General features: G+C 33.0%; 1 protein-coding gene across 2 annotated transcripts in view; it reads left to right on the forward strand.

The window, feature by feature from the left end:
* Positions 1-12,202: 12,202 nt before the first annotated feature.
* LOC144349580 (uncharacterized) overlaps positions 12,203-26,935 on the forward strand; it is a 57,993-nt gene continuing 43,260 nt past the window's right edge. For both annotated transcript variants that reach the window (XM_085494994.1, XM_085494995.1), the window contains exons 1-2: positions 12,203-12,339; positions 15,225-15,350. In XM_085494994.1, the coding sequence (XP_085351120.1) occupies positions 15,312-15,350 (39 nt within the window). In that variant the 5' untranslated portion in view covers positions 12,203-12,339; positions 15,225-15,311. The remainder of the gene's footprint in view (positions 12,340-15,224; positions 15,351-26,935) is intronic.

Genomic DNA, 26,935 nt, shown 5'->3' on the forward strand with positions numbered 1-26,935 from the left:
TTAATACAGGGAAGCATTTATATAAAATATTGGTTGATGTAGTAATGGTAGCTGCTGTATCACTTTCATAGAGGGCTACTTCATTCATGGTTTCTGGGAAAAGATATTTGAACCATGGGCGTATTCCACAGAGGTGCTGAACCCTCAGTTTAGTTTTTACACAAAGAATTCTGTGAAAGGTATTCATATGCCCACATGATTGGCGCATGCATTCTGAAGTAAGAATGGTGAGGACATTGTTATCTTCTTTAGAGAACTTTATGAAGAAAACAGAATCCAGATACAGTCATTTAAAATTATTAGCTGCAGCAATGATAGTGGGGTTATTCCTTGTAACTCATGGGAACAGTGGCCAGCAGTCGCATACATAGATGCATACATTCAGCACACACACACAAATCTATATTTTCCTTAATATAGAAAATACATTATGATATATTAGTACTCATCACAAAACAATGAAAACGTGTAAACACATAAATGTTTGAAACCTTTGCAAAAAATACTCCATAAATGTTAATAAATAAGACACCACCCCTCTATCAAAATTGAATGTGTGTGAATCCCCCCTCAAAAAAAACAATAAATGTGAAAGAATTTCTTAAAACTTGTAAATAATAACATACAATCCTCCCACACATGTAAATACAATAAGAAATAAAAAAAACTCGATCCCATTCCCCATGTAAAAATTAAATGTGAAAAATCCTTTAAACTTGTAAATGATGGCATAACACGTCTCTCGAATGTAAATACTATAAAATAATGCCCCCCCCCCAATGAAAATAATAAATAAATGCGAAACATCCATTAAAACTTGTAAATGGTAACATGTCAGTGTCTCAAATGTAAAAAAAAATGAAAACACTCCCCCACATATAGTTAAAAAGAAACACTATCAAAATTAAACACATGAGGAAACCCCATCCCTCAAAAAAAAAATTATCAACACATGCAGCTGGTTGGATATTTTTTTGCTGGTTTTTGCCTTTCTGTAAACACTGTTGAGCGGAGTCTTTTTTTAACCAATCTTTTCATAATGCCTTTGTCATGAAGACGACGATCTAGTGAAGAGATGAGCTCATTTTTTGGAGCAGCTCTCCATCTTGTTGATTTGAGGAGAGAGCCATCCTCCTGGTCCTCTTCACCAGACATCAATTCAGGGTCCACTTCTTTCCACATGGCTCTCTCCTCTTCATTCTCTAAGACTCATGCGTCTCTGCATTGTCTGTAAGAAAACATTCGATGACATAAATACTAATGTAACAATTACAACTTATAGTAAAGTGTCAAGTAGTCAACAAAAATACAATTGTAATTGTATTACCGATAATCAGCAAAATGTTATTATTACATGAAAACAAATATATAACTGCTGATTATGGTGAAATAGTTAAATCACAATAAATTAATGTGATAAATTATTGAGTGTTGGAGTACACAAATTTATTCAATATTCTAACAATATATTTATAATTTATCACAACATACCTGCCAGCGTAGTGTGTTTAGACGCTTCGCCATCTTATTTTTGTTTTTTAATGCTGGGTTTTGTCCTTCTCTAGCATGTATTCTCTTATTTTCATAAGCTCTTCGTACAGCAACTAGAAAGATATTGATAAAGCAACAGTACTACAATGCAACTAATATAGAATGAGTTGAATAGTATTCTTCAATAGTAATATATTCAAGTTACTTCATAACTCATTAAAATTCATCAAAAATTTAAACAAGTCATGTCTCTTTGATAGCACATTGAAACACATGAAATTGTGGTTGGGTATCACAATAGAAGACAGGATTTGCATGAAACAGTCAAGGTTGTGTTAGTTTGCCATAGGGATACATGTAATTTCAAAGAAATACAACAGTACTGTGACTCAAAGAGAAGATTAAACGAATCAATAACGAATAATTAATATGAATAAAGTGTTCCCGATAGGAATCAACTATTGGAACATCAATGAAAACCACAAAGCAATAACCATATGGTTCACTTCTTGAGTTACAGGTATAATTGTCAACAATAAGCAAAGCAGTAACTGATAATTACATTTTTACTTACATTGATACTCATTTTCTGAATATTTGTCGTCAAACTTAATTGGTCCATAATCTTTTCTCTTATCTGTCTGTTGTGTTCAGCATTCCAACTATTAACAAAAAACTAATGCTGATAAAAAAGATAAAATTACCTAACGATGACAAACCATAGACCCTTTAATAATCTATTATAAAGTACATGGACGAACATAATATGATACACATGAACCTGTTGAGTCATTAAACTACACATATTTGCAAAATAATTCAATACAGCATCAGATTGATTTGTAGCATGTGTAAATGTTTAAGCAACACTTACCGAAAGCTCTGATGGTGTTCTAATTTTTTGTTTTTTTTTGTTGACTGTGTCTGACATTGTTGTTGCCGATGCTGCCTTTGTTGTAGTATAGAATCTTCAAGTTTTTTTCAGATTTTTTAATCTAGACAATATGCAGTCTTTCAAATCTTCTTGCTGTGATGACATGTTGCTGCAAGTTTCCTGGAGAGAATTAAAATTCTCATATATAAATTGAAAGTCTGTAAAGAAGCATATATGCAAATTTGTTAATGTGTGTTCAAGTTCTAAACAAAAGAGAGAGTACATCCTGTGAAGAAGCCTATTGTTTGAAACTATTGTGTACTTGACTTTTAATCAGGATCCACAACATATGGTACACAGGATATGCTGACAAAACAATGCTTTGAGTGTCTATGCCCATACATAAACGAAATATAGGAAAGGCTACTAACATAGCAAATATATCAGATAAATACACCAACACTGTAGGAAAAATTAAACGTTATATATTTAATCTTAGATCCAGGATCGGCGCCACAAATAACTAGAAAGGTGCAAATGCGATTGATCGAAATTAACTTACATATAAAACTGAACAATTACCTGCAGTCTGACTATCTTGTGCATACCCCACAGTATTTGAATTCTGTTGTTGAAGTGGCTGTCTTGGCGTTGACCATCTTGGTGGCTGGGTTGTCTGTGCATCTAGGTATAGAGTGGATGTTGAGCATGAGGCTGCTGTGGCTGAACCATGATGAACTCAACTAGCCGGGTAAAACGGAGTACTACTATTGAAATCAGATTCGGCAAAACTTGATGAAGCGTTTTCTTCCATAATGTTGTTGAATGCTTCATTAGCATTTAGACGTCTTCTTGAATTCATGTTAGGATGTTGAACTTCGGGTGTAAAGTTGAAGAAGACTGTTCACGTCAGCACGGATGCAATGACAAACATAGACTGACCCTTCACTAGTTTGTGTACACGAAAGGTTGTCGTATGGCGGCGCTGTTGTGACTACCTAGCTGTATCATTAAAACGTGTGCCTAATTCTTTCTTTTTTTAAGTGTTTGTAAATCCACAATATGCAAATATCGCATATAAAAATTAATTTTCAATCCTTGATGTGAATTTGTTTCAATAAAAGCTGAAGACATCAAGTTTACCTCTACTTAAGTAAGAATACAGGCCGGTCTAGAGGACCTTTCTATGCCAGTGAGGTCAACAATGTGTCTTGTCACACTTGACAATGACAACAGTTATTCTTGTTTCACGATTATTGTCCCATAAAATATACCATACTGTATTTGAATCACTTTTCCGTTGTCTGCAAAGTTTCAAGCATTATTATAATTTAGTTAGTATTGCTGAAGCACGTCGAAATTAGCATGTCAGAACTACTGTCAAAACAATGCTTATATGAATGCGGCCACTGTTTTAGATGGATGGGAAAGTCCTCGTTTTACAACCACAAGCGTACTTATTTCGAACCTTACGGTTACTGGGCTGATGATGATGGAAAAAAGATTGAAGTCGAAACAGGTAAGCATGCTTTTGCACTGTTATGTTTTCCATCAGGAACACCAGTATGATATGCAAGATTCAAATACCTACACAGACAGAAATTATAAAGTTCTTAGCAGACGGTGTTAGTAGGCAATTGGCATTGTATTGCTTTACAATAATTTTTTTTCTTTGTGGGAGGGGGGGGGGTCAATACCACACCAACAATGTCCATGTGGCTGATAATAACAATGTCTTATAGAAAAACACAAAGTGGGATATGATCATATGGCACTGTCATCTTCAAGATACACAAAACTTACAAATAAAAAAAATGTTGCTAATAAATTTGCTTGATTTTAAGTTTAAAGGCTGCTCAACACTAATACAACCTAAAATTTGTCCAAATCTCAGTATTTTGTTCACTGAGTCAGTGTATATTTATTTCTGTGCAGAAAAGGTGGGTTAACCATACAGTTTCAAAAGAAAAACTAGGGTATAAAATAGCACTGATAGTGTTTTAGAACTTTTTACCAATGGTTCTTATAGCGAAGATTTGTATCACAAATCTTTGCTGGTGACATGGGGGTAATAAAAATATAATATTGTGGCTCATGAGCACTTTTTGTTGTCTGAATTTATTTTGAAAATCTAGATTGTGCATATATATTTAAAATGAAATCAAACATGTTCTATGGGCATGTTTTGAGTGTCACAAGGTGGCGAAAGTTTTGTCATTAACATGCAGTGTTTTTTGACAAATGGGACACATTTCTGGGCTGTAAATGCGATATCGATAAAAACAAGGATTAGAATACCACTTTAAAGCTGGATGTGTACTGACATTAGAATTTCAGCTAAAATATTGATGTGAACAAAATGAAGGGTCTTCATACCTTATAATGTAAAAAAAAAGACATAAAATCTGTTTGTGGTAATAATTTTTTAAAAATTATTAGGCCCAAAAAAAAATAGATCTGTTTCTGGTCCGAAGTTTCTTAAAAATCAATGCGGTGATACGTTTTTTTTTCCCTTTTTTTTTTAAATTGAGTTTTAGAAACAAAACTGGATGAAACTGACTTGTCATACGCTAACACAGACACTATAGAGAGAAATCAAGAAATTCAATCTGCACATGCGTGAACAAGATACTGTGCCATCAACGACAAGCATACTTCACTTTTTTTTTTTCTTTTTTTCAAATTAAAAAAAAAAAAAAACTTTCGAGAGCGGCCTTTTGAACTGACGACCAGAAACAGATCTATTTTTTTGTTCTTAGTCAAATATAAAAAGAAAATAAGTCATTGTATTCCATATTATTTTGAAGTAATCTAATGCTATACACTGTTGTCCCATTGAACACATTAAAACAGAATTACAAATAAAAATAATTTATTTTAATAATATGTAAACAGGATTATCATGATAAAGTTAAATCACAAAATTTAGTATAAATTAATTGAATGTTTCTTTTATTCAACTCATAATTCTTAGTTTTTTGCAATAAGTTTAGTATTTTATTTAGTTGCAGCTTTACATGAAGTTGAAGTACATCCAGTTCATGTGCCTGATGGCAGTGATGCTGTTGCTGTCCAAATTTTACCAAAAGATGCCCATAACCAGTCATTACAGAAATCAGATGAACAATGTTAGGAACAATGGTGAGATGATTTAACTTAATGATAAAAATTCAGTCCCAAATAAAGGCTCTACAGTATAGAATTTCAGTATGGAGGTCATTAGGCCTGTATGGTTAAACAGGAAGTCTGCCATGCTAAAGGCACTCAAACTATCTTTTGTGTCTATGGCATTGTATTTTTGCACTCTTTGACACTGCGCTGCTGTAAGTATTTGGTGTATGACAAAATTGTTTTACAGTCTGAAAAGTTGTTACATGTTGAATGTATGGAAGAAATTCAGTCTGGCCTCCAATATGGATGTCATATGATACTAAAATTTATGTGAAATGGGGCAAGTGAAAGACATGTATTGATCAATGTTTCATCAAATAAAATAATCCTTATAGTTATTGTACTCATTTATATTTTATGGCATCATTTCCAGTTTAATCACTGATGTTGAAGAAGATCACAGTGAATTTAATGTATATTCTAGCTCTGAAGAAAAGAAAGATAGCAATGAAGTAAGTCTATGATTATTGAGGTGTGGCTACATCTTGCAGCACAGGGTAGATGGTTTCCTGGCCTTTGTTTAGTATTTAAGTGATTGTCACTGTTCAGTCATGTAAGCTTTTCTACTGTGACATTTGCAAACCGTTACATCAGTTTTTCTCACAACAAAATTGTGATATATGTATACAATTACTATTCATAATTATCATGTTTAATCATGGTATTTATATTCAAAGCCATTCATGTCAACATTTTCCATGATTGAGTAACCCAAATGCTCCCCAAAACACAATGACAGAACTTTACCAGTCTGAGAGCTGTTTACAACTGCAAATATAATGGCACACTGCCTAGGTGGGTGAAATAAATGGCACACAGTCATACTTTTAAAAACGCAAGTTCAATCAGTTAAACTTTATTTATGAAATCAAAGATTTTGATCATTATTAGATCAATATAATTTATTGATAAGGGACACAATTTGAATTTTTTCTTTTTTTTTTTATTGTCTATTTTCTTCTCAAGTTTTCCTATGACATGGACAATCATACCAAGCTATGTTTTTTTTTTTTTTTTTGAAAAATGAAAGTGTGCCAACTACTAATCCTCCATTGGTTAGGTGTCATTTTATACCCAATGTTGAAAAAGTACACAATAAAAAAGTAAGAAAGCGTCTCAGGTCATTAAATACAGAACAGAAGAGCACAGGGACTGTGCATTGTAAACGCTTGTCCACTTAACCAATAGATTTGTTGACATGATCACAGCTTGTTGAAAAGTGTATACTTCTCCCCAATGCTCATTAACAGTGTAATTTTATTTTATAGAGATCAATTAATTATGATAGATGTCAGTCATCAGGAATTGGGCCATCAATCAATAAAGAAAATGTACAAGAGGTCTGGGTAGATGAGGCTGACATCAAGGAAGCCATGCAGTTCAACAATGATGTGCCTGACAATCAACATGCTGATACAACACAAACGGATCATTCTCATTTGATGACTGCAATATTATTGTTTATTCTTTCATGGCAACAAACCTATGTTATTTCTGATAGAGGTATTCAGTGCCTTGTGGCATTCATCAAACATCTGCTACTGACAATAGCTACGATCTTTAACATTGATGCGCTGACAAAGTTTGTAAAAATTTTACCAGGCACATTGTTCACTATTAGGAAATTTCTGGGACTTGACAGAGACGCATTCAAGCAATATGTGGTATGTGCTAAATGCCATAGTGTTTATTTATTTGAGGATTGTTTTAAAACCAAGTTTAACGGAAAGAAAGTTTCATTAAAGTACCAGCATGTTGCCTTTCCACAACATCAACATCGGTCACGTCAAAAGCAATGTGATGAAGTGTTACTCAAAAAGGTAAAAGGACAAAATGGTCGAAAGTACAGTACTTGTATCCCAAGAAAGTTTATTGTTATAGAAGTCTAGTTACATCCCTGGAAATGTTTGTTAGAAGACCTGGATTTACAACTGCATGCAACAAGTGGAGAGCAAGACAACCAGGAAAAAACATTTTGAATGACATCTATGACGGGAAAGCGTGGAAAGACTTTTTCAATGAAGAATATTTTAAAAGTAAATTTCACTTGTGTCTTACATTGAATGTGGACTGGTTACTGTACCATCTGATGGCCCCTGTATTTCAGTAATAAAATGTGTAAAAATTGCAGATGTTTTGTGTCACAAAAGAAAAGTTACTGTATGTGGCGTCATAAAATGCATTATAGGGCATACTATTTCAGTATCTTGGATTTTCTTTGATAACAGTTGTGAGAGAGCGAATACATTTTTCAGATTTTGTATATAATTGTTTATTATTTTATTATTTTATATGCTGGTCTGCTCTACATAATCATACTTGTTTACTCAGAATGTGATTTTTAAAAGTTTACCTTGGACTATAATCACCCATGCCAGCAGTCTCACTGAAATTATTTACATATGCTTATATTGGTAATACGCTTCTAATATGCAAATTTTTTTCTGTTCATGTGCTTTAAAATGTTTTTAATAAATCATTTTGTTTTGCAAAACAGAGTACCATGTTTCAGGTGTTATTTTTTGATATACACTTCCCATTTGATTGAATAAGGTACTGCATGTGCTTTATTGCTATGGTAAACCTGCCAGTCTGTATTTTTATTAATATTTGGCGAAATGTTTGAGGTCCACCTTTACCAGAGATGTAACTTTTTAAATATGATGCATTCTGTGTTTCAAAATAATTTTTTTAAATGAAAATTTTGTGAATTTGTGTTGATTTTAAGTGTTTGCATTGTACACGTATACAGCACTGGTCAATATGCATCTTGAACTTCAACACAAAAGATTCTACCAACCATTGAGTTTGTGCCAAAAAACTTGATTTGGTTCATTTTAACTTGAAATTAAAATGTTTTCTGCTGCACAATGCCCCCCCCCCCCATTCCATTCATGAAAGTATCTTACAATGCAATGTTTGTTAGAAGCATTCATGACAAAGTAGACTGGCCCAGCTGTGATGACTTTTTTTCATTTAAATGATAATAATAAAAAAAAAAATTGGAAAAAATAATTTTGCAAAATTTCGCGGTTAAAGGGGATTTTGCAGTAACACCTCCATTTCGCTATTTTTTTTTTCTTAATTTTAAATTAAAAAATAAATTATTCGCCCAGACTGTGCCAGTCTAATAACAAAGCAATGTTACATCCCCTAAACATGGCTGTCAGTATACATACTAGTCTTGCACAATTATAGTTACCATAAATGATTTAATGTCCAATTCCCAATCAAGTATGGCAAAACATGCAGGAAAGCAAAACAAGGTTTGGACTACATATATAGCGAAACTAATTGCCCAGGAGTAAATAACAACCTGTCAAATTTGTACTTTTTTATCAAGCAATAATGCACAGCATGGGCGAGTTTGAATTGGGGGTGTTGTGTCGTTTTGAATAAGGAAATTGTTATTTCTTGGTATACCCAAGGGGTCATACCGGTAACAACATATAAATACCCGAGGTGAGATGTGTACTTATAGTTTTTCAGTATAGTTCAAAACATGTCTTCAAATTTCTCAGCATGTACAGAAACAGATAGCCCCGTTAAGATCAATTCCATATGTTGACGATGTATCTGCACCCCCCCCCTGTGTAAACCCACCAGTCCGTCAAATCAAATCAAATCAAATCCCCTCACCAGTAGAATTATGTGCCAGTATGTATCAGTATATAATTAGATGCATATGTATTTACTTGTATTTGGCTAATACAAGTAAATACACACCGTAGAAATAAATGGTAAATACATCAGAAATAAACCATGTATTTATAGTAAGTATTTACCTGTATTCACAATGTAATCACCATGTATTTACAAGAGTGCAATTACAGGTGAATAAAGGTATGAATACAGGAAATGTATTTCCGTTTCCTGTTTTCATGTGTATAATCCTGTATCTACCTGTATTTACCAAAAATACAGGCTTTAATAAATGTCTGTACTTAACAATATTTTCGCTATTTCACGTAGTGCCATAGTGGTTGCTGTGGTAACAGCATACGTCTTTCATTGAAATATGCAGTAGAAATAGTATATTATTTTGATTGTGACACTGACCAGGCTGCTAGGTGATCGGCCTATTATAGACTAACGCGCTTAAAGTGGTTGGCAACGAAGACGACGAACCCGAACTAGAGTATTTGGGTTTAGATTAGCCCCGCACTGCAGATATAGGCGAATGTATACCGTCTGTTAGTGAAGCAACTCAATACGAGAGTAACATCACAACATGTCATTCGGTAACCTTTCCATATATACGAGGCTTTACATCTAATGAACTCAGAGGGCATCATATCATTCAAAAAATGTTTGAACACATATACAGACCACTCGGTGTATATCCTTGACACCTGGCACCCATTTACTATTTACCTCAAAGCGGGGAAGTCGTCACCTGCGCATGCGTTAGATGGCCATAGTATGTCATTGTTCACAAACAAGCCTTTGCGTTTTTAGCGTGTTGTTATCGTCGCAGGTGACGACCCTCCCGCTTTAATACACTTGTATCACTACTCCGAGCCAGGACAATGCCCCCAGTTAACAAGGGCAAATAAAGTAAAGTTTTTCGTTGAAATGTGAAGCTGCAGGACGGCAGAAAACAAAGTCCAAGCATCCAGCTAAACAAGAGCTATTCAAGTTGTACAAACTGCTTTAACTTGTTTTGATGCTCACAGAAAATGTTAAATAACGTAAAGAAAAAAATGTCAATCGTGGGATTGTATCAGGGAATTACGGGAACTCCACTGTTTATGTTGTTTACACTGTTAATCAAACTATTGTTTCCCTTTGTAATTTTAGACAGAACATTTTATAAAACAAACGAATATATGAATAAATGTAAATATTAAGCAAAGTACGCTCAGCAAAACAAAAGCATTCCCTTCATCTTTATAGATCTCTATAAATGCCAGTGGCAGTTGAATCCAACCAGCTAATCACGGTTACTAAAAAAGACGGTTAGGAAACGAACCATGTTCTTTTCATTGGATGCGTGTCGCGGGTAAACATTTGAAACAAAAGACGTACTAATCTGTGATAAATCATTAACATAAAATGTAGACAGGAAATCACGCAATTATGACGTCATTTTCCCCAGAGTTCATTACATTCAACAACTGCACGCCATTTTATTGTGTCTCTGTCGATACTTTCAGTAATACTAAAGTGTAAGTTGTTACAGTGAATCCTGACAAAACCTGTCGCTCAGTTTAAACTCAATACAAATTTGCCTGTCGTGTATGGCATTTTCGTTTCTAAATAACAAGATCGGCAGAAAACTGAAATAAAAAAACCAACAAAACATGATCAGAAAAAAAGACGTCAAAGAAACCATACAAGTGTTTATATTTCAGCCGGGCGAAAGTTTTAATGAGGAGCCATGATACCACGTACATTTTGTTGGAAATAAACAAAATATACGATAAGATAACTGAAATGACCCGCCCATGCTCTACAAAATGCATGTAAGCAGACCAAATATGCAACAACAGGCAGTTCCAATGAAATTAAGAACGGTTAAAAAGGGTTCGAAAAATTGATTTGGCGAAGAGACTGCTAGAAAGTTGTACCGACAGTTCAATGTGTTCAAAAATTGTAGCGTTGACTAAAACCGCATTCAACGGCACGCTGAATATTGCAACATGAAAAAATTTCCAAAAAACTCAAACAAGGACAGACAAGAACAATTAAACAGGCATTTTATGAAACTGGCGGAAAATGTTGAAATACATTTTCAACAATTTCTACGGCGTCTACAAAAAAAGTGTTACGACTTTCAACAAAATGGCTGATACAGTGACGCGAAAGAAAAACGATAAAATTTACTCTAATAAGCCCCCAAATCGCACACAACCTTCATAAGTACGCACAGTAGTATACTAAAAATTCATTTGGTAGTATTTTTTATAATATAATGTATTTTAAAATAGTGACTTAGGGGTTAGAATTTTTATCACTTTTTCTACCGGGACCCAAGCTTACTCTCATGACAACAGTGAAAACGATAAATGACGATTCTCGATTCTGAATGTTTTCACAGTCACAAAGAGTACTCATCCGAAATGTACGTGTGGTTCTTCGTAGAGCTTGTTCACTAAACGTGGATATATTATCGAAAACGAGCTTAAAATTTAAAATTCGCGGAACATCATGTGATCGACACAAAAATGAAACAAAATGGTGGGCCTTGAAATCTCAAGCAATAGAGGGCGTGCACAGCGCGACACGCATCCTTGAGGGATTAGGCAGATTCACACCTTTTAACAATAGCGTTTCCTAACCGTCTCTTTTAGTAACCGTGAGCTAATCAACGAGCATATTGTGCTATGACGTCATTTGAAAAACATTCCAATGTTATTCATTCGGCTGAACGAAACCTCTCGTTTTAGTTTAAATATTTATAAGGCTAAAAAGAGTGCATTTGTTTTGCTGAAAGTAAAGCATGTCAATGCTTAGTTTAAATATTTATAAGGCTAAAAAGAGTGCATTTGTTTTGCTGAAAGTAAAGCATGTCAATGCTGAATAAAGCAATAACAACTGAAAAAAACAAGAAAAATATGATGTGGCAATATTATTGCCAACATCGTTGGGGGGGGGGGGGGGGCATAGAAGTAAAAAACAAACGATAATGTTATTTTACCATATGAGGGCGATCTTGACAATTTGGCTCGTTGACATTCTATCCTCGTCACTGCACTGTACTAGCATCTACATCCTACATCCTGCTGCAGTCTTTGTTGTGCGCTGATTTAGACTACAACTGGATAACAAGAATCAGTACCTTGTTTACATCACAAACGAGGGTGAGTTTCTTTTTGTGGTTAACTACATTTGCACTACATTACAAAGGGCGTTGACATCTCTGTGGATAAGTCGCGTTCAAGGCGATGTGAGTAAGATAGATGTGATGATAGTGATAGTGGTGGTGGGAAAAAACACGCTTGTATAGCAGCGCCTATTCTATAACGAGGACGTTGGGACTAGCATCGATTGGATCTGCGGCATCAGTGGCTGTATCATGTATTTTATTTTTAGTAAAACGTCTTCTGAATTCGATAATAAAATATTTCACATTCTTTGAAATGTCAAGTTTAGACTGTTAATACTTTATATGAGTGTTGTAAGGGATGGACCAATGGCATCTAGGGGGTGGAATGAATGGAATCTAGATGTATTAAAGTGACGACTAACATTACACCTCCCCCCATTGCAAATATTTGAATTTGAATATTTATCTGTGTGATCAATCTCCATGCAAGAATTTAATTCTATGAGAATTGCATTTTATTTTTTTAAATTTACCTCCCCCCACTCGATAGTTACTTGATAGTGTTGGCTATAAAGCTGGTTTTATTTCCTTTTTGATGATGTTTACTTTCTTGTTTACATACATGTAGGTCACTGCCAACATTACAAATCTGTGTCAATCTTGGCTCAAAAGCTCCATAATGTCTACCTCAATAATAAGCAGGCACATAACTTCATGTGATACAGCAAATGTGACTGTCTACCTATTCAAAATAAATCACTTGCTGATTGGATGTTGAACTAACTCATTAATATTAATTAGATGATGTCACCAAATCATTTCTGGGTTGGTCAATTTGAATTCTACCATTCCTTTTGATTTATAATATCCCTATCTTGTTATGCCTTTCACTGTAACTTTAAATGAAGCATTCAAACAGATGTATTTTGTAAGTTTTTTAAAGTTGTAAAACAATGCAATAAACAATATTAACAATAAGCTTTGGTTATATAAGAGCATTGCAAAGGGGAGAGATGAAAGAATATGACAAATATAAATTTTATATTTTAAATTCTTAATTATTATATTCACATAAGTTATTTCAATGCCTGTGGGTACCATGCATGATCCACAGTCAGGACTAAGCCAATAAGATTACATTACTGACTCCCAGCAATTTTTCGTGATGCGGCACATTTTACTCATTCTGCCAGTTATCTCAAAATAATATTAAAACATTTTACCCATGCATGATGATAACTATAGAGTCACAGGACAATTCTAATAATTTTTCATATTTTGGGTGTAAAACAGTAAATTTAACAGACACGCTTAGGCCCTTTGTCTGATATTATTGACCGACATGAGGATATTTTAAAAAAAAATATCAGCAAATTGCTGATGTAAAGTGAACATCTGAATCACTAACTCAATAGAAAATTATACATTAACAAATTTGTCTTGAAAATATCTTTTCATAGTTGGGGAATTTGGAATTTGCTAAAAAGGATATTTCATGTTTTATTATACATGGTAAAAATGTAGGAAATCCCCAGCCAACATATGGTCTTGATATTTTCTTATTTCGGTCTCTCCCTGGTAGTCGTCAAGCTGATCCAATTAATTTTTGCTGCCCACGTCTTACCAGAAAAGCATTAAATTACATCCAAAGAATGAGGAACCAAAGTAAAAAATACTTGTATGTTGAATTTTTAATTACCATGTGATATTCTCTATAACTTGGCAACAATGTAAACTGATATGAAAACTAATATATCATGCAATCATAACTCAGAGCAAATATCAAAATCTGTCACAAGTCTTGTTGACATACATAATTCAACGACGAATACTGTAAAGAAAACTAAGACATTTTTTGTATAGCCTAGCATTCGTGCAAAACTAATATGGTTGTTGCAATAAAATGAAGCTTTGGTTTACTGTCAGTGTCAAATAATATGCATAAAATACCTTTTTAGAAATAAATTTCCTCATTGAAACCTGCTCAAAATATTGTAATTGTTTTAATACTTCTATAAATCAAACAGTACCTTATAAGGCACTATATATATATATATATATATATATATATTTTTTACCATATGTCACCGAGTACAATTTGGAGATATATTCTTGCATAGGAGACATTAATAGGAGACATTAGTAAAATGCTCTAAAACAGACAAAACATATATAGTTATATTTTAAGGTTGATTTAGGAGTATGATGGCCCCATATTTTTAATTAACTTTTGATGTGCTTGCATGCTATGAAAAATAAATGCTGTCATATCTACCAAATTATATTTGTAATTATATTATTTGGGTTTTACAGATACCTAGAAATAAATGTCATATTCATGCAATGACTATTTAAATTCTGCATTATTAAATAAAAAAAGATTTTACAAATGTTGTGTACGTAGCATGTGATTACAAGTATATATCATGCATGATCAAGTGTGACCACTTAATTGAAATCCATCCAAATACAATTTTTGTATTTAGAATTAAAAATTAAGTTTCATTACAATTATAAGACAAATTTAGTTTAAATAAGCTATATAATATTTCATGTAATTATATTTTATAGAAAAAGTGCTTAATTTTCCTGCTGAATTTTGTCAAACATTTTATGCACTCTTTATTTAGATTTTTTTGGTGATTTCTTTGTTATATTTCAATTGTCTTTGTTTCAACAAATTCAAAAAAATTGTATGTTGTGAAAAATAATGACAATTTTAATGTAGGTAGTTATAGGCCAGGTGATCATTATTATTTATGCAAAAAAAGTAAACTTAATTTGCCAGAACAGTTTAAAAAAACAGGTATTTCATCTGTTCTGAGATAGTGTACTGCCCTCTATAGTTTTGTAAATTTGCATAACAATGTTTACACAACACGTCACAGGGTGTATATAATTTATTATATTTGCTTGCAGACTACAGTCTTTACAGAGACGATTGTAAACTGGAAACATCCACTGCCAGGGAAATATTTCTAACATAAATAGCGGAAAGATAGAAAGATGTCTGAAAAACCACCACCACCGTACACAGATCCACAGGTCAGTTTTATTTACGTTCTACCTGACGCAGGCACATGTACACCAATCACAAATATAAAATGTTTAAAATTTAAAATATTCGATGTCTCCATTTTAGATTGTTTTGTGTGCTTTCAAACATGTTTCATTTATAATTGATTTGTTAATCAATGGTATTTTTATTGAGCTAACTTTATTTATTTGTTATTTTTGTGATTATTTAACAAAAGAGATATTCACCATTTCATTAAAATCCATAAATGGTCATTTGCTCTTTGAATCCCATCATTCTTGCCAACACCATTTTGGTAAAATATTGTGCACATTTTTGAGTATTTTTTTCATAATTCCTTTGTTAATTTTTTACCAAATGTCCATACATAATTACCAATCAATATTTACCAAATTTATTGAAAAATAAAGAAAGAAAAATTATGCAGGTAGTTTTTCAGAAAGGCAACAATAGTTGGCTTTGAGGTCAAAGGTCAACATTTTTGAAGAATTAACACTAATTACTAAAAATGTGGATTATCACTATATTTAAATTGACAGCAGGGAATGGGCTATTCTGTTAACAACTGTTCATGTAATTAGGTGTAGATACATATTAACAAGCTTTTATTGGTACATTGTATTCAGCCATGACACTGCAGACTGATGTATTCACTATGTCGTTAATAATATATTCGTTCCTTAATTCTATCCAGGTCTGGGAATATTGAACAATGTACACATTCAATTTACTGTACACATGTAGTCGTGTCTGCAAATTTATGCACCTACAATGCATGGCCATAATTGCCTGCATGTCTCATGTAGATCACTGAAAATATGTTTCATGCGATTGACCTTTGCTATTTGCTTAAATTATACAATATTATAAGTAATAGGTGGTATTATATAATATTTATATAACTTATAACATCATTTCATTATTATGCAAATTATATAATAATGCCTTTTCCTGGAAGAACACTGACTCACATATTTAAATCAATTTTTGCTGTGTTATATTTGTATATTTTCAGCTGATTAAACAAATTCTGATATACAGCATAATTATCAGTTTTTGTTTTTAATACAAATGCAGTAAATATGCAAATTTAACCACAGAGAGCACAGTATCTTTTGAAACCTAATGAATATCCCTGCAATATTAATCCGCTGAAAATAAACACGGTGAATATTTTTTTTCTATAACTATGCAATCTGTTCCTATATTATTTAGTTATTCATCACTATACACCACCTGAGGACACCTTGACAAGTTGTACCATATGTTGACTATATATCATACGTAAGGTTGAATACTCAGATTAAATAGATATGGATGCAGCCTTGCAATGTTTGATGCCACTACGACGCTATGACCTTTGTTTGTCCTGTTTTTACGTTTGATTTCACGGAAAATGGTCTATTATCTCTTTTTGATTTGAGCAAGTGAAAGATTCACTCACTTTAGAAAGTATGATTTCTGCGTGTAATTAGAATTTAGCTCATTTAAATCATAATACCAATTCTTGTTATGTTATGTTATAACAAATATTTTTGTGTGATTTTTATGTTTTTATGAAAACTTGTACTGAAGTTGTTATGAAATGCCACTCTGGACAATGTCCAGTGAAGGTTTGATTGTGGAAATATAACAAATTACAACCCAAGATGAACCCTGACCCTGCTAGTAAAATCATAAATTGTTGTTTGCATATAATAAATAGTGCATAAAATCACTGATATCAACCAGTTCTACAAACAAATTATATCAGGTGATATCCTCATAATTTTAGCCCTCAGTTCTCAAGGCAAAAAATTAAATTATAAATCGATAACTTCTAAGACCAGTCACTGGTAGCATATTGTTTGTCACATCAGACTCATGATTGGTAGACCCAAGATCAAATCCTACCTTAGGCTGAATATCAAAGGGTCGACCCCTACCCTGGGTGAGTGTGCCACAGACTCAATGGGAAGGCCAATTCCACTGGCTGAGATTCATTCACTAACTAATGCGACTTCCGGGGTACCTTGGTTAAGGTCTGCAGCTGCTTGTCCTTGCCGAGCCTGGTTGACGCCAGGATAGCGAAATGAAATTGCCATTTGTATGTGTACATACAAAAAAAAGTCAGAGAGACAACAGTAAAACTCAATGTCCAGAACTCTCCCCTGGCACAAAAACATTTTTTTTTGAAAAATCAATAAAAAAAAAAATTGATAACTTCCTAAAAGTTTGCATTTGGCTAATTTAAATTAATATGTTTTTGCAAAATGTTTCATATATGGTTCAATAACAAGTGACACATATTTATTATTTTATCAAAGTTTAATATGTCTTATCTTTTTGAATGTTTGATTTAATATCATGATAATATTTGTTTTATGGCATTGAGTTATGATTTATATTATCAGAGTTTACTTTATATTGTCTGACCTTGTCTGCAAAGCCATGCTTTGACTAATATTTTACACTCATAAATAACCATTATGGTTAAAGGTTGTCATACTACTTGACCTGAATACATTGGTACATGTGTTCAGTAATCCATGTATCGATTTGTGTCTCGGCACCAGTTTGTGTCTCGGCACCAGTTTGTGTCTAGGCACCAGTTTGTGTCTAGGCACCAGTTTGTGTCTCGGCACCAGTTTGTGTCTCGGCACCAGTTTGTGTCTAGGCACCAGTTTGTGTCTCGGCACCAGTTTGTGTCTCGGCACCAGTTTGTGTCTAGGCACCAGTTTGTGTCTAGGCACTAATTTGTGTCTCGGCACCATTTGTGTCTCGGCACCATTTTGTGTCTCTGCACCAGTTTGTGTCTAGGCACCAGTTTGTGTCTAGGCACCAGTTTGTGTCTAGGCACCAGTTTGTGTCTTGGCTCTAGTTTGTGTCTTGGCTCTAGTTTGTGTCTAAGAACCAATTTGTGTCTTGGCTCTAGTTTGTGTCCAGGCACCAGTTTATGTCTTGGCTCTAGTTTGTGTTGAGGCACAAGTTTGTGTCTTAGCTCTGGTTTGTGTCTTGGCTGTGGTTTGTGTCTAGGCACTAGTTTGTGTTCTGGCTTTAGTTTGTGTCTAGGCACCAGTTTGTGTCTTGGCACTAGTTTGTGTCTGGGCTCTAGTTTGTGTCTAGGCATTAGTTTGTGACTTGGCTCTCGTATGTGTCTAGGCACCAGTTTGTGTCTTGGCTCTAGTTTGTGTCTAGGTACCACTTTGTGTCTTGGCTCTAGTTTGTGTCTAGGCTCTAGTTTGTGTCTAGGCACCAGTTTGTGTCTAGGCACCAGTTTGTGTCTTGGCTCTAGTTTGTGTCTAGGCTCTAGTTTGTGTCTAGGCACCAGTTTGTGTCTAGGCTCTAGGTTGTGTCTAGGCACCAGTTTGTGTCTTGGATCTAGTTTGTGTCTAGGCACCAGTTTGTGTCTTGGATCTAGTTTGTGTCTAGGCACCAGTTTGTGACCAGATTCTTTCTATAAACAAAATATTTATATTGTACTGGACTGTACAGGTAACACAAATTTGGACAAAACAGGAAAGTTGAGTTGTATAATTATTTTAATTTGTTGAGGGTTTATTGTGTTCAATATAGAAGTTGCTCTCTTGTGAATTATCATTTTTCTATGTAATTTGCTATTAAGAAATAAGTTATGTATCTATAATTGTGAGAAATTAATTGTTTTTCATCGAAATGGTGAAATTTTTGATTACTTTTGCTACATTATTGAAAAGTAAAAATCATTTCCTGTTTGTACTCACAAATCAAATAATTTTTTCAATCAGAGTTTTAGATTTTGTGTGTCTTCCTATTTCAATTTTGAGACAGTGATAGCAGAGACTGAATTTAGTCAACTGTTCTCTCAGTTCGATGCTCTCGATATTAACCAGGTATTTTTTAAGTCTGAATAATTTTTCTAAAACCTCAGTTTATTTTTTTCTCTGTTATTTTTAATGGTCATCATAGATATAAATTTTCTAAAGAAATTGAAAAGAAGCTTTAATTTGTTTATCAATTATTTTTGATTGTGTTTATTTGTATTCATTTTGGGATTGTAATATTTGATTATTTTTTCTTTGAATATTCTTATCTACAGAGTTCTCCATAAATGCCCATTTTGGGAGTATTCTTTGAGACACCAGCTATTATTACTGGCATTAGCTGAGGTTTATATCCTCAATGGCGGTTTTATAATTACTTTCATCCCCCCGATATCGCTGCCATACCCTATTATTGGCTGAATCAGCTTACGGAATAGTGAGAAAAATGGTACTGTAACAGTAGTTATTTTTACATTACAAGTATTCAATTGGCAGGTACATTTATCCATTGTGTATCAAAAATCTGTGGAAAATTCATTTATTTATATTGGCAATTAGTCACCTTGTATGTGGAAAATATGTACATCCATAAATTGGTGGAACATTTATTTGCTGAATAAATTTTTTTAAATGTATTGTATAACATGTTTAATTTGTATTCCCCAAATTAATGTGTATACTTCTATGTACCTGAGTACCATAGCATGGTTGGTTGCAGAAGAGAAGGTTTAATTTAATATTCAATGTTTAACTGATGACTTTTGAGTTCCTTAGTTGCATTATGGTTGCCAGGTTACTGAACATGCTCGCGACATGGCCAAACTGGAAAATGGGCACTTGTAGATACACTCTTCAGCTCTACTTGAATTTCTTCATTTTTGAACCAAAATGTCAACCTGTACCGGCATACAAGATGTGGTGTTTTATTGACAATAATTCACTTATATAACAGTATGGGCCAAGCATTATTGTTTTCATTCTTATGGCACATGCGCCATACATGTCCATGTCAGTTTGTTCCATAATCAAAGATGGCTGACTAGCAACCATTACTCTTTTAGCCATAGTATCATAGCATGTCATCTATGCTCTGTTATAATCATTGATATTGAGTATACTTCTCATAAATAGATACATGTCTATGTCAATGCATTTTGTGATTTGATTGATTTTGTTGAAATGTGATATGTTGGTCATGGTTTTGGTATATATATTTTACATGTATGGAATCATGTACATGATGATTCGTTTTGTCATCAGATCAAAGATGGTGATAATAAAAGTGATTAAAAATCTATTTAAGAAATGTCTACTGTTGAACTAGTGTAAAACATTTGATATGAATATCCTTTATTTTGGAAACAATTAGGCAAAAATGGCGACACAACATACAACAGTGATGGCTTGTAAACAACAAAATTTGAGTGACAAACCGTTTGATTGGCAGAATTCATAAATGACGATATTTCTTCCTGAGATGCATAATATAGCTTGTACAGCAGATTACTACTATGGGTGTGAAGAAAAGTTGTATATTCTGAAAAGATACGGACCAATAAGTGTTGTATGTGTCATAACACATTGTTTGCTGGGGCTCTTTTAAACAATAGATATCAACCATCTGTAGTAATCCTTGGTTGCTTTCAGGCTTTTAGTAGTTGATATGAATAAATCTGATACCTCTGGACAATACATATTAGATCCTGTGTATCCCAAATGTATAACAAAGATATTGTGCTTATGGGTAAAATGATTTATACATTGTATGTTAGTCACCGTCATTGTTACAAGTAATGTCATTAGACATAATCAATGATTTGAATAAGAGAAATGTAAATATCAAATGAAAAGTTGACCATGTGATTGCAAATTTAGAAAAGTTGATTAATTATTAAATCTGTTTTTTTGTTGTTGAGCTAGCCTATTGTTATTAATCACTCACAGTTACACTACAAATTCATTCAAAAACAATTTATCTGGTCACATGACCAGTAATTTGTATATCCTATTTGATTGCATAATAGATACAATGTTTTCCTTGGCCATATTATTTTATCTTAGGCATGAATATCTTTCCCCACAATTGTAATGGGGGACTATGTCATCAACTTTTAATAAATTACAGAATGTACTTTCTCACACATGTTTATTTACTTTTGAATTTGTGTAAATCAGGGAGATGTGACCCACTGAATATTTATTTTAGAGACTGTGAGTAACTGTTGTCATTTCAACCACCCACCCCATTAAGCGATTAAATCATCACACTTTGTTCCACTTCGTACAACTCTAGATTAGCTTCTAGAAAAACTCATTTACTGAAAATTAACATGACTCGTAAATTACCTAAAATCAAATTTTGATAGTATATTGTATATACAGTAAGTAAATAATGTGATAGGATATTCATCTTTTTATCATGGTAATTTTAAGGCAGTTCACAGGTATTTCAACCTATTAAATAGGGTGTCAATTTTATTGCAATATTTATATCATGTGACAATATGCCATAAATTTGCATTTTTGGAACAATTTTCATAGCAATCCATGTAAAGGCATTTTTTCATGAAAAATAAATAGTATTCACAAATTCTCCTAATAATTTGTGACAATCAGAATTACCTATTCTAAAACACAAGCTGTTTTTTCATTGTACATGGCGAGATCTTGTCCCCAAGAGAACCAATGTCAAATGGCTCAAACATCTTCATTTTCATGTTTTGTTAGCACTTTTTGTGTAAAAATAATTTCTTGACCATACATTTTGTGTAAATTTTGTGAACATGCAACAACATAGAATTAAACCATCATCATAGAAATCATAGAAGTCTTAATATCCGCTCTAATAATCATAACCATGAGTGTTTGTACGACATCAATAATAACTGTAAATTTGCATTTTATCAGTAATACTGCTAATTAGTTTATAATTAATTATAAATTAATTATTAATTAATTATAAATTACTGTAAAATGACTAATTTTCACTGGGTTTGAATTTCGCTGATTTAACATTTCAGGCATATTCAGTGGGTTTTAAATTCACAGTTTTATCATTTAGATAATGTGTTCTATGCTAAATTTTACATATTCACTGGGTTTTAATTTAGTGCATTTTCCAGTTAGCGTAATAAGCAAAATTAAAACCCAGTGAATAATTAACCCCTTTACAGTACTATATGTTTTTCAAAAGTTGATTTTCAACTATATAATGTACATCAGTGCAGAAGTTCATACATTCCTACCTGTTTGCATGCATCCCCTTTAACAGTCACATCTACAAGTCAAAATACTATTTACTCAAATCATTTAATCCCTTAGACATTGCACTGCATAATGCATTACCACATAAGCCTATATCTAAGCTTTCAGATGATATATATTATAACAAGATTAGCAAATTTAGAGAATATGTCTTAATCACAGATAAACTTGTTTTTCTGCTGTTGGTATCTTAATTGTCCTAATGTCATCACTATCCACAACTTATTTCCCACGAGAGAACTTTATTTTTAGCAAAAAAGTAATTTCATTACGTAAATGGCAAGGGAATGTTTAAAGTGATAAAAAGAATAAAAATAATTATTGCTGCTAAATATTGAATGCTCAGTAATCATGCAGGTATTGTTCATCTGTTTCTGTGAGGTCATTGTTGTCAATAGCAACCAATAAACATTAAGGATATGTGGGTATGGATGAGTGAATGTAATTCAAACAAAGCAAATTATAGGATATGCAATCATGAAAAATTCATGAATAAACTCTACTAAAATAAATTAGTAATAATTTGTTATGCAGACTTGGGGTAATTTACTGAGTGAATTAATATTAATATTTACATTTAACTATTGCATATTAATCTTTGTGTTTACATTACACATACAATGTTTGAACCTTGATATTTTCAGAAACTCATTTTCAAGGAAACCAAACTTCAAAAAATTCCTTGAACTAATTTTCTAATCATTAGGGAAATTTGTTGCTGTTTGGAAATGCATGAAGTCACTCAAGTAAATGTTAATGGGTTTTGTGGCCATCATCTATCTTTTTATAATTAACAATAATATTTTCGGGCTATTTCGAAATTTATTAATTATTATAAATAGATATGGGTATAATAAAAAACATGTAATATATATTTGTGATAACAAGGATTTATATAATAAGGGTATGCAAGTGTAGATAATTGATGAACATGCGCAAATTGAAAAACAGTTTGTGTTTAGTAGTGTCCTTGCTTATTTACTTTTTGCATTTGAATATGGCACTAATAGTGTTCATTTCAAATGCAATCAATGATTCACAATGACCCACATTTTGTGACACTATTTGTTTAGAGCTATGTTTTAATGACATGCACAGAATGAGATCATTTTCAAATGCTTACAAAGCATGAAAGTTTGCTTCTCGTGAGAACTTCATAGCATATCACCATATATGGTTATGAAATTTGCATACTGTTGTCAATTATTACAAGAGGAGTTCAAACAATTGACAGTGAACAGTCACTCTCTAATAATATCAGATTTATGTAATAAATAAATATTATTACGGGATATTTGCATCCTACCAAATTAGGAAATGTTATTCCAAATATAGAATGATTACACACGTAAGCGCCTTCTAATAATAAAAACAAGCATGGCTGCCACCAGGGTTTGACCGGACTCCACACAAAGAAGTTCGCTGATTCAGTTCCAAACATTTTTGATTTTGGCATCCCCATGATGAAAAGATGTATAATAATAAGGTTTTTATTAGAATACCTCAAAGTATGCACTCAAGACACTTGCATCTGTCTGTCGGTCGATACTCCTGCTGTACTGTCTTCGTGCATACTGAGGTATCCTCATTATAACCGCATAGTATAGTATGGGTATACTTACATGTACATGTATAGTATAACTGCGTCATATGTCTCAAATAAAATTGGAGTCATGTGACATCGTTACTACATGTTAACCTTTTCACAACTGATTCCCCCTTTTCATCACAAATTCACATATTACCGGATTCTGCCGTAAATTCGCCCATGCGAAAAATCGTCCTGGGCGGTTTCACGGCTGGTGGGCCCTTATTTGAAAAATGATCATCAAATATTTTGGGGGGGGGGGGCTTATATTTTCACCTGCAATTGTACCACCAAAACTGTTGCAGAAGCTAATCTAAAATTTTATACATTTTTTGTTGTTGCTGGATTACCTTTAAGGGAGTCATTGACATTTACCCTTAAATCATTGAATAGTGAAAATTTCTATACCGTATTTGTGTTCAATTAGACGCCACTCTGTTACACTTTAATTTCATGGTGGCGTTTATTTGTGGTTAAATTTGGGCAACTTTGTTTCAAATGACACTTATTTCAAGCACTTCAAGTTCTAGTACAGGTAACTGTGTTTCAAACTATTGTTCTTGCTCCATTCTGGTGATACATTATTGGCGATATTTTACACTGCAGTCTTACGCCTAGTCAATGTAGGTTTTTTTTTAAATACTAAGTAAATGACCCGTTTTCTAGAAAGTTATACAAAAAGTATCATCCTTTAGAAAACATTCACAGTTTGCTGTAAGATCAACAGAAAAATAAAACAAACACAAATGCATCGCTTAGTAGTAAATGATCACGGTAGCAAAATCTGGTCATGCTGCATTCCACGGTTACGATTATTACTCAGTAGTAACTATAATAATGTACAAAAAATAAAAAGGCAAGTAAAATTCAACTTAATTTTATCGTAAGTGAATGATTCTGGTGTAGGAGTTGACCTGAACGTGTTTTTTGACCTGATAGGTCATTAATTAACCAATCAAAATGGATGGATGATGCCAACATGATCAAATTACCATAGTCATTTAAGGTAGAGATGCAGTTTACTTGACAGGTATTTTAATTAGTTAATTAGGAAACCAAGATGACCTCCCTCGTCCACAAAACTATATATTTTCGGAAAGCTTATTGTATGAGTTTTAAAATTTTGTTAGTATTTTTTTATTATGGACACTGTAGTTTGAAATGTGCACAAAAATGTGCTTTTTTGGTCAAAAGTGGTTTTAAAAAAAAAGCTTCTAAACCATTTTTCTGTTTCCTGTCAAAATTTGTTTATGGGTACATCTGTTTATTATGAAGAAAGTGCCGTCTTGAAAACTGTCTACCAGTCAATTTTGTAGGGCAGCAGCTCAAATTTCACTACTTCAAGTTTATGCATAAATTAACACCCAGGCTAGTTGTCTGTACAATTGTTGTAACACTATTCAACCAAAAACAATGCCCAACGGTGTTTTGAAGATAAACAATCATTTGTGAAAATTTGAAAACAAATGGTCAAAGCGTCTAGGAGCCATTTTTTTTAAAGTTCTGGAATGTGCACTAAAAAGAAGCTGAGATAATTGCTAATTTGCATAACAATTCACTCAGTAAGAAGTTTGCTAATGCTCATAATTAAAATGACTGTAACTGTTCTAAATTTAAATGTATTATCGTTTTGTTAAAACTTAAATATAGTGCATAATATGGAGATCCCATCATTTCTTTTTTTCACCATGTTTCTTTTTTATTATTTATGTACAGCCTTGCTAAATCTTGCTAAGCATTCAAAAGAGGGAATGTTTGCACCTGTTATCTATATTTTAAAATCATTTTTTGAGTATGTTCCACTATTCACAATTCTACAAAATTTTAACAGTCTATAGCCAAGACTGTTTAGATAATAAAAATCCAAAAAAAAAATCACTCCCAAGTGCCCACGAACTGCATCTCTACCTTAATTAATGTATGAGCGCAACACGGAAGAGATTTGCTGATGTTTGCGATCTTTTGGCTTTGATGGGAAAACGGTATGATTTTTTTTTTTTCAAATCAAAAAAAATATTTATTTTTGGAAAGTTAAACTGAGCATTTAAAGAATAATTTATCACTGTTTACTGTGATAACAGCTCATTTGAAACAGAACATTTCCGCATAGTTTTAATTTCGTGTTTTTTGGACTTACTGCGAAATTTGGTAAATTAAAAACCATGTGAATATTTTTGACTTCTACAGTAGACCAATCAGACATGTTTCAAGATTTTATAGACCAATTGCTTAAAATTTGTTACATTAAAGCCCATCGGTCAGTAGCAGTGAGGGACTTCCGCGATCACGTCTATCGCTACTAACCGGTAACCAGTAGTCGATCTGCCGGCGCCCAATTCACAATCATTACGTGCCAAAATTTCAACTCTGTCTGGAACTTAATTGGGGTGTAAAACACGATGTTTTCGTGGCACTAGCGCCTAATTGAAGGTGCTGCTTAACTGAAGCCAAATACGGTAACTGAGAATAAATGATGCTTAAAAATTTTAACTTTAGATACATTTTATACACATGTTACCTTGCCCACAATGCTAATAAACTGGGTTTACAATGTCTGGCATAGTTGTCATCATCGTCACGGTCATTTTTAACACTTCCTTGTAGATAAGATAACCTAAGTACCTTTTGTTTAATATTTTTGAGACTTTTAACAACCAATGTAAAATCGCAAAAGAGTTTAAATTTGGTATAGTACCAGGTAGGATCATATTTTTTTTGAAGATATTAGTAAAAACTTGCCTCAATCATTAACTTAAAGAATGAGTAGTTTGTAATTGAATAATTTAACACATGTATGTCTGTGAGTGAAATCATAAAAGAAATACGAGTGTAATTCCCAGTAGATCTGTTAAATTTGGCAGTAATCATGTGACTCTTGAACTTACGAGGTCAACACATTTGTCGTCTTCCATACAAACCACACATCGTGCACAATGTTTTGCGCAGAATGAAAGAAAAT

This window comes from Saccoglossus kowalevskii, chromosome 21 (assembly GCF_978046115.1).
Source record: "Saccoglossus kowalevskii chromosome 21, keSacKowa6.1, whole genome shotgun sequence".
NCBI classification, from domain to species: Eukaryota; Metazoa; Hemichordata; class Enteropneusta; family Harrimaniidae; genus Saccoglossus; species Saccoglossus kowalevskii.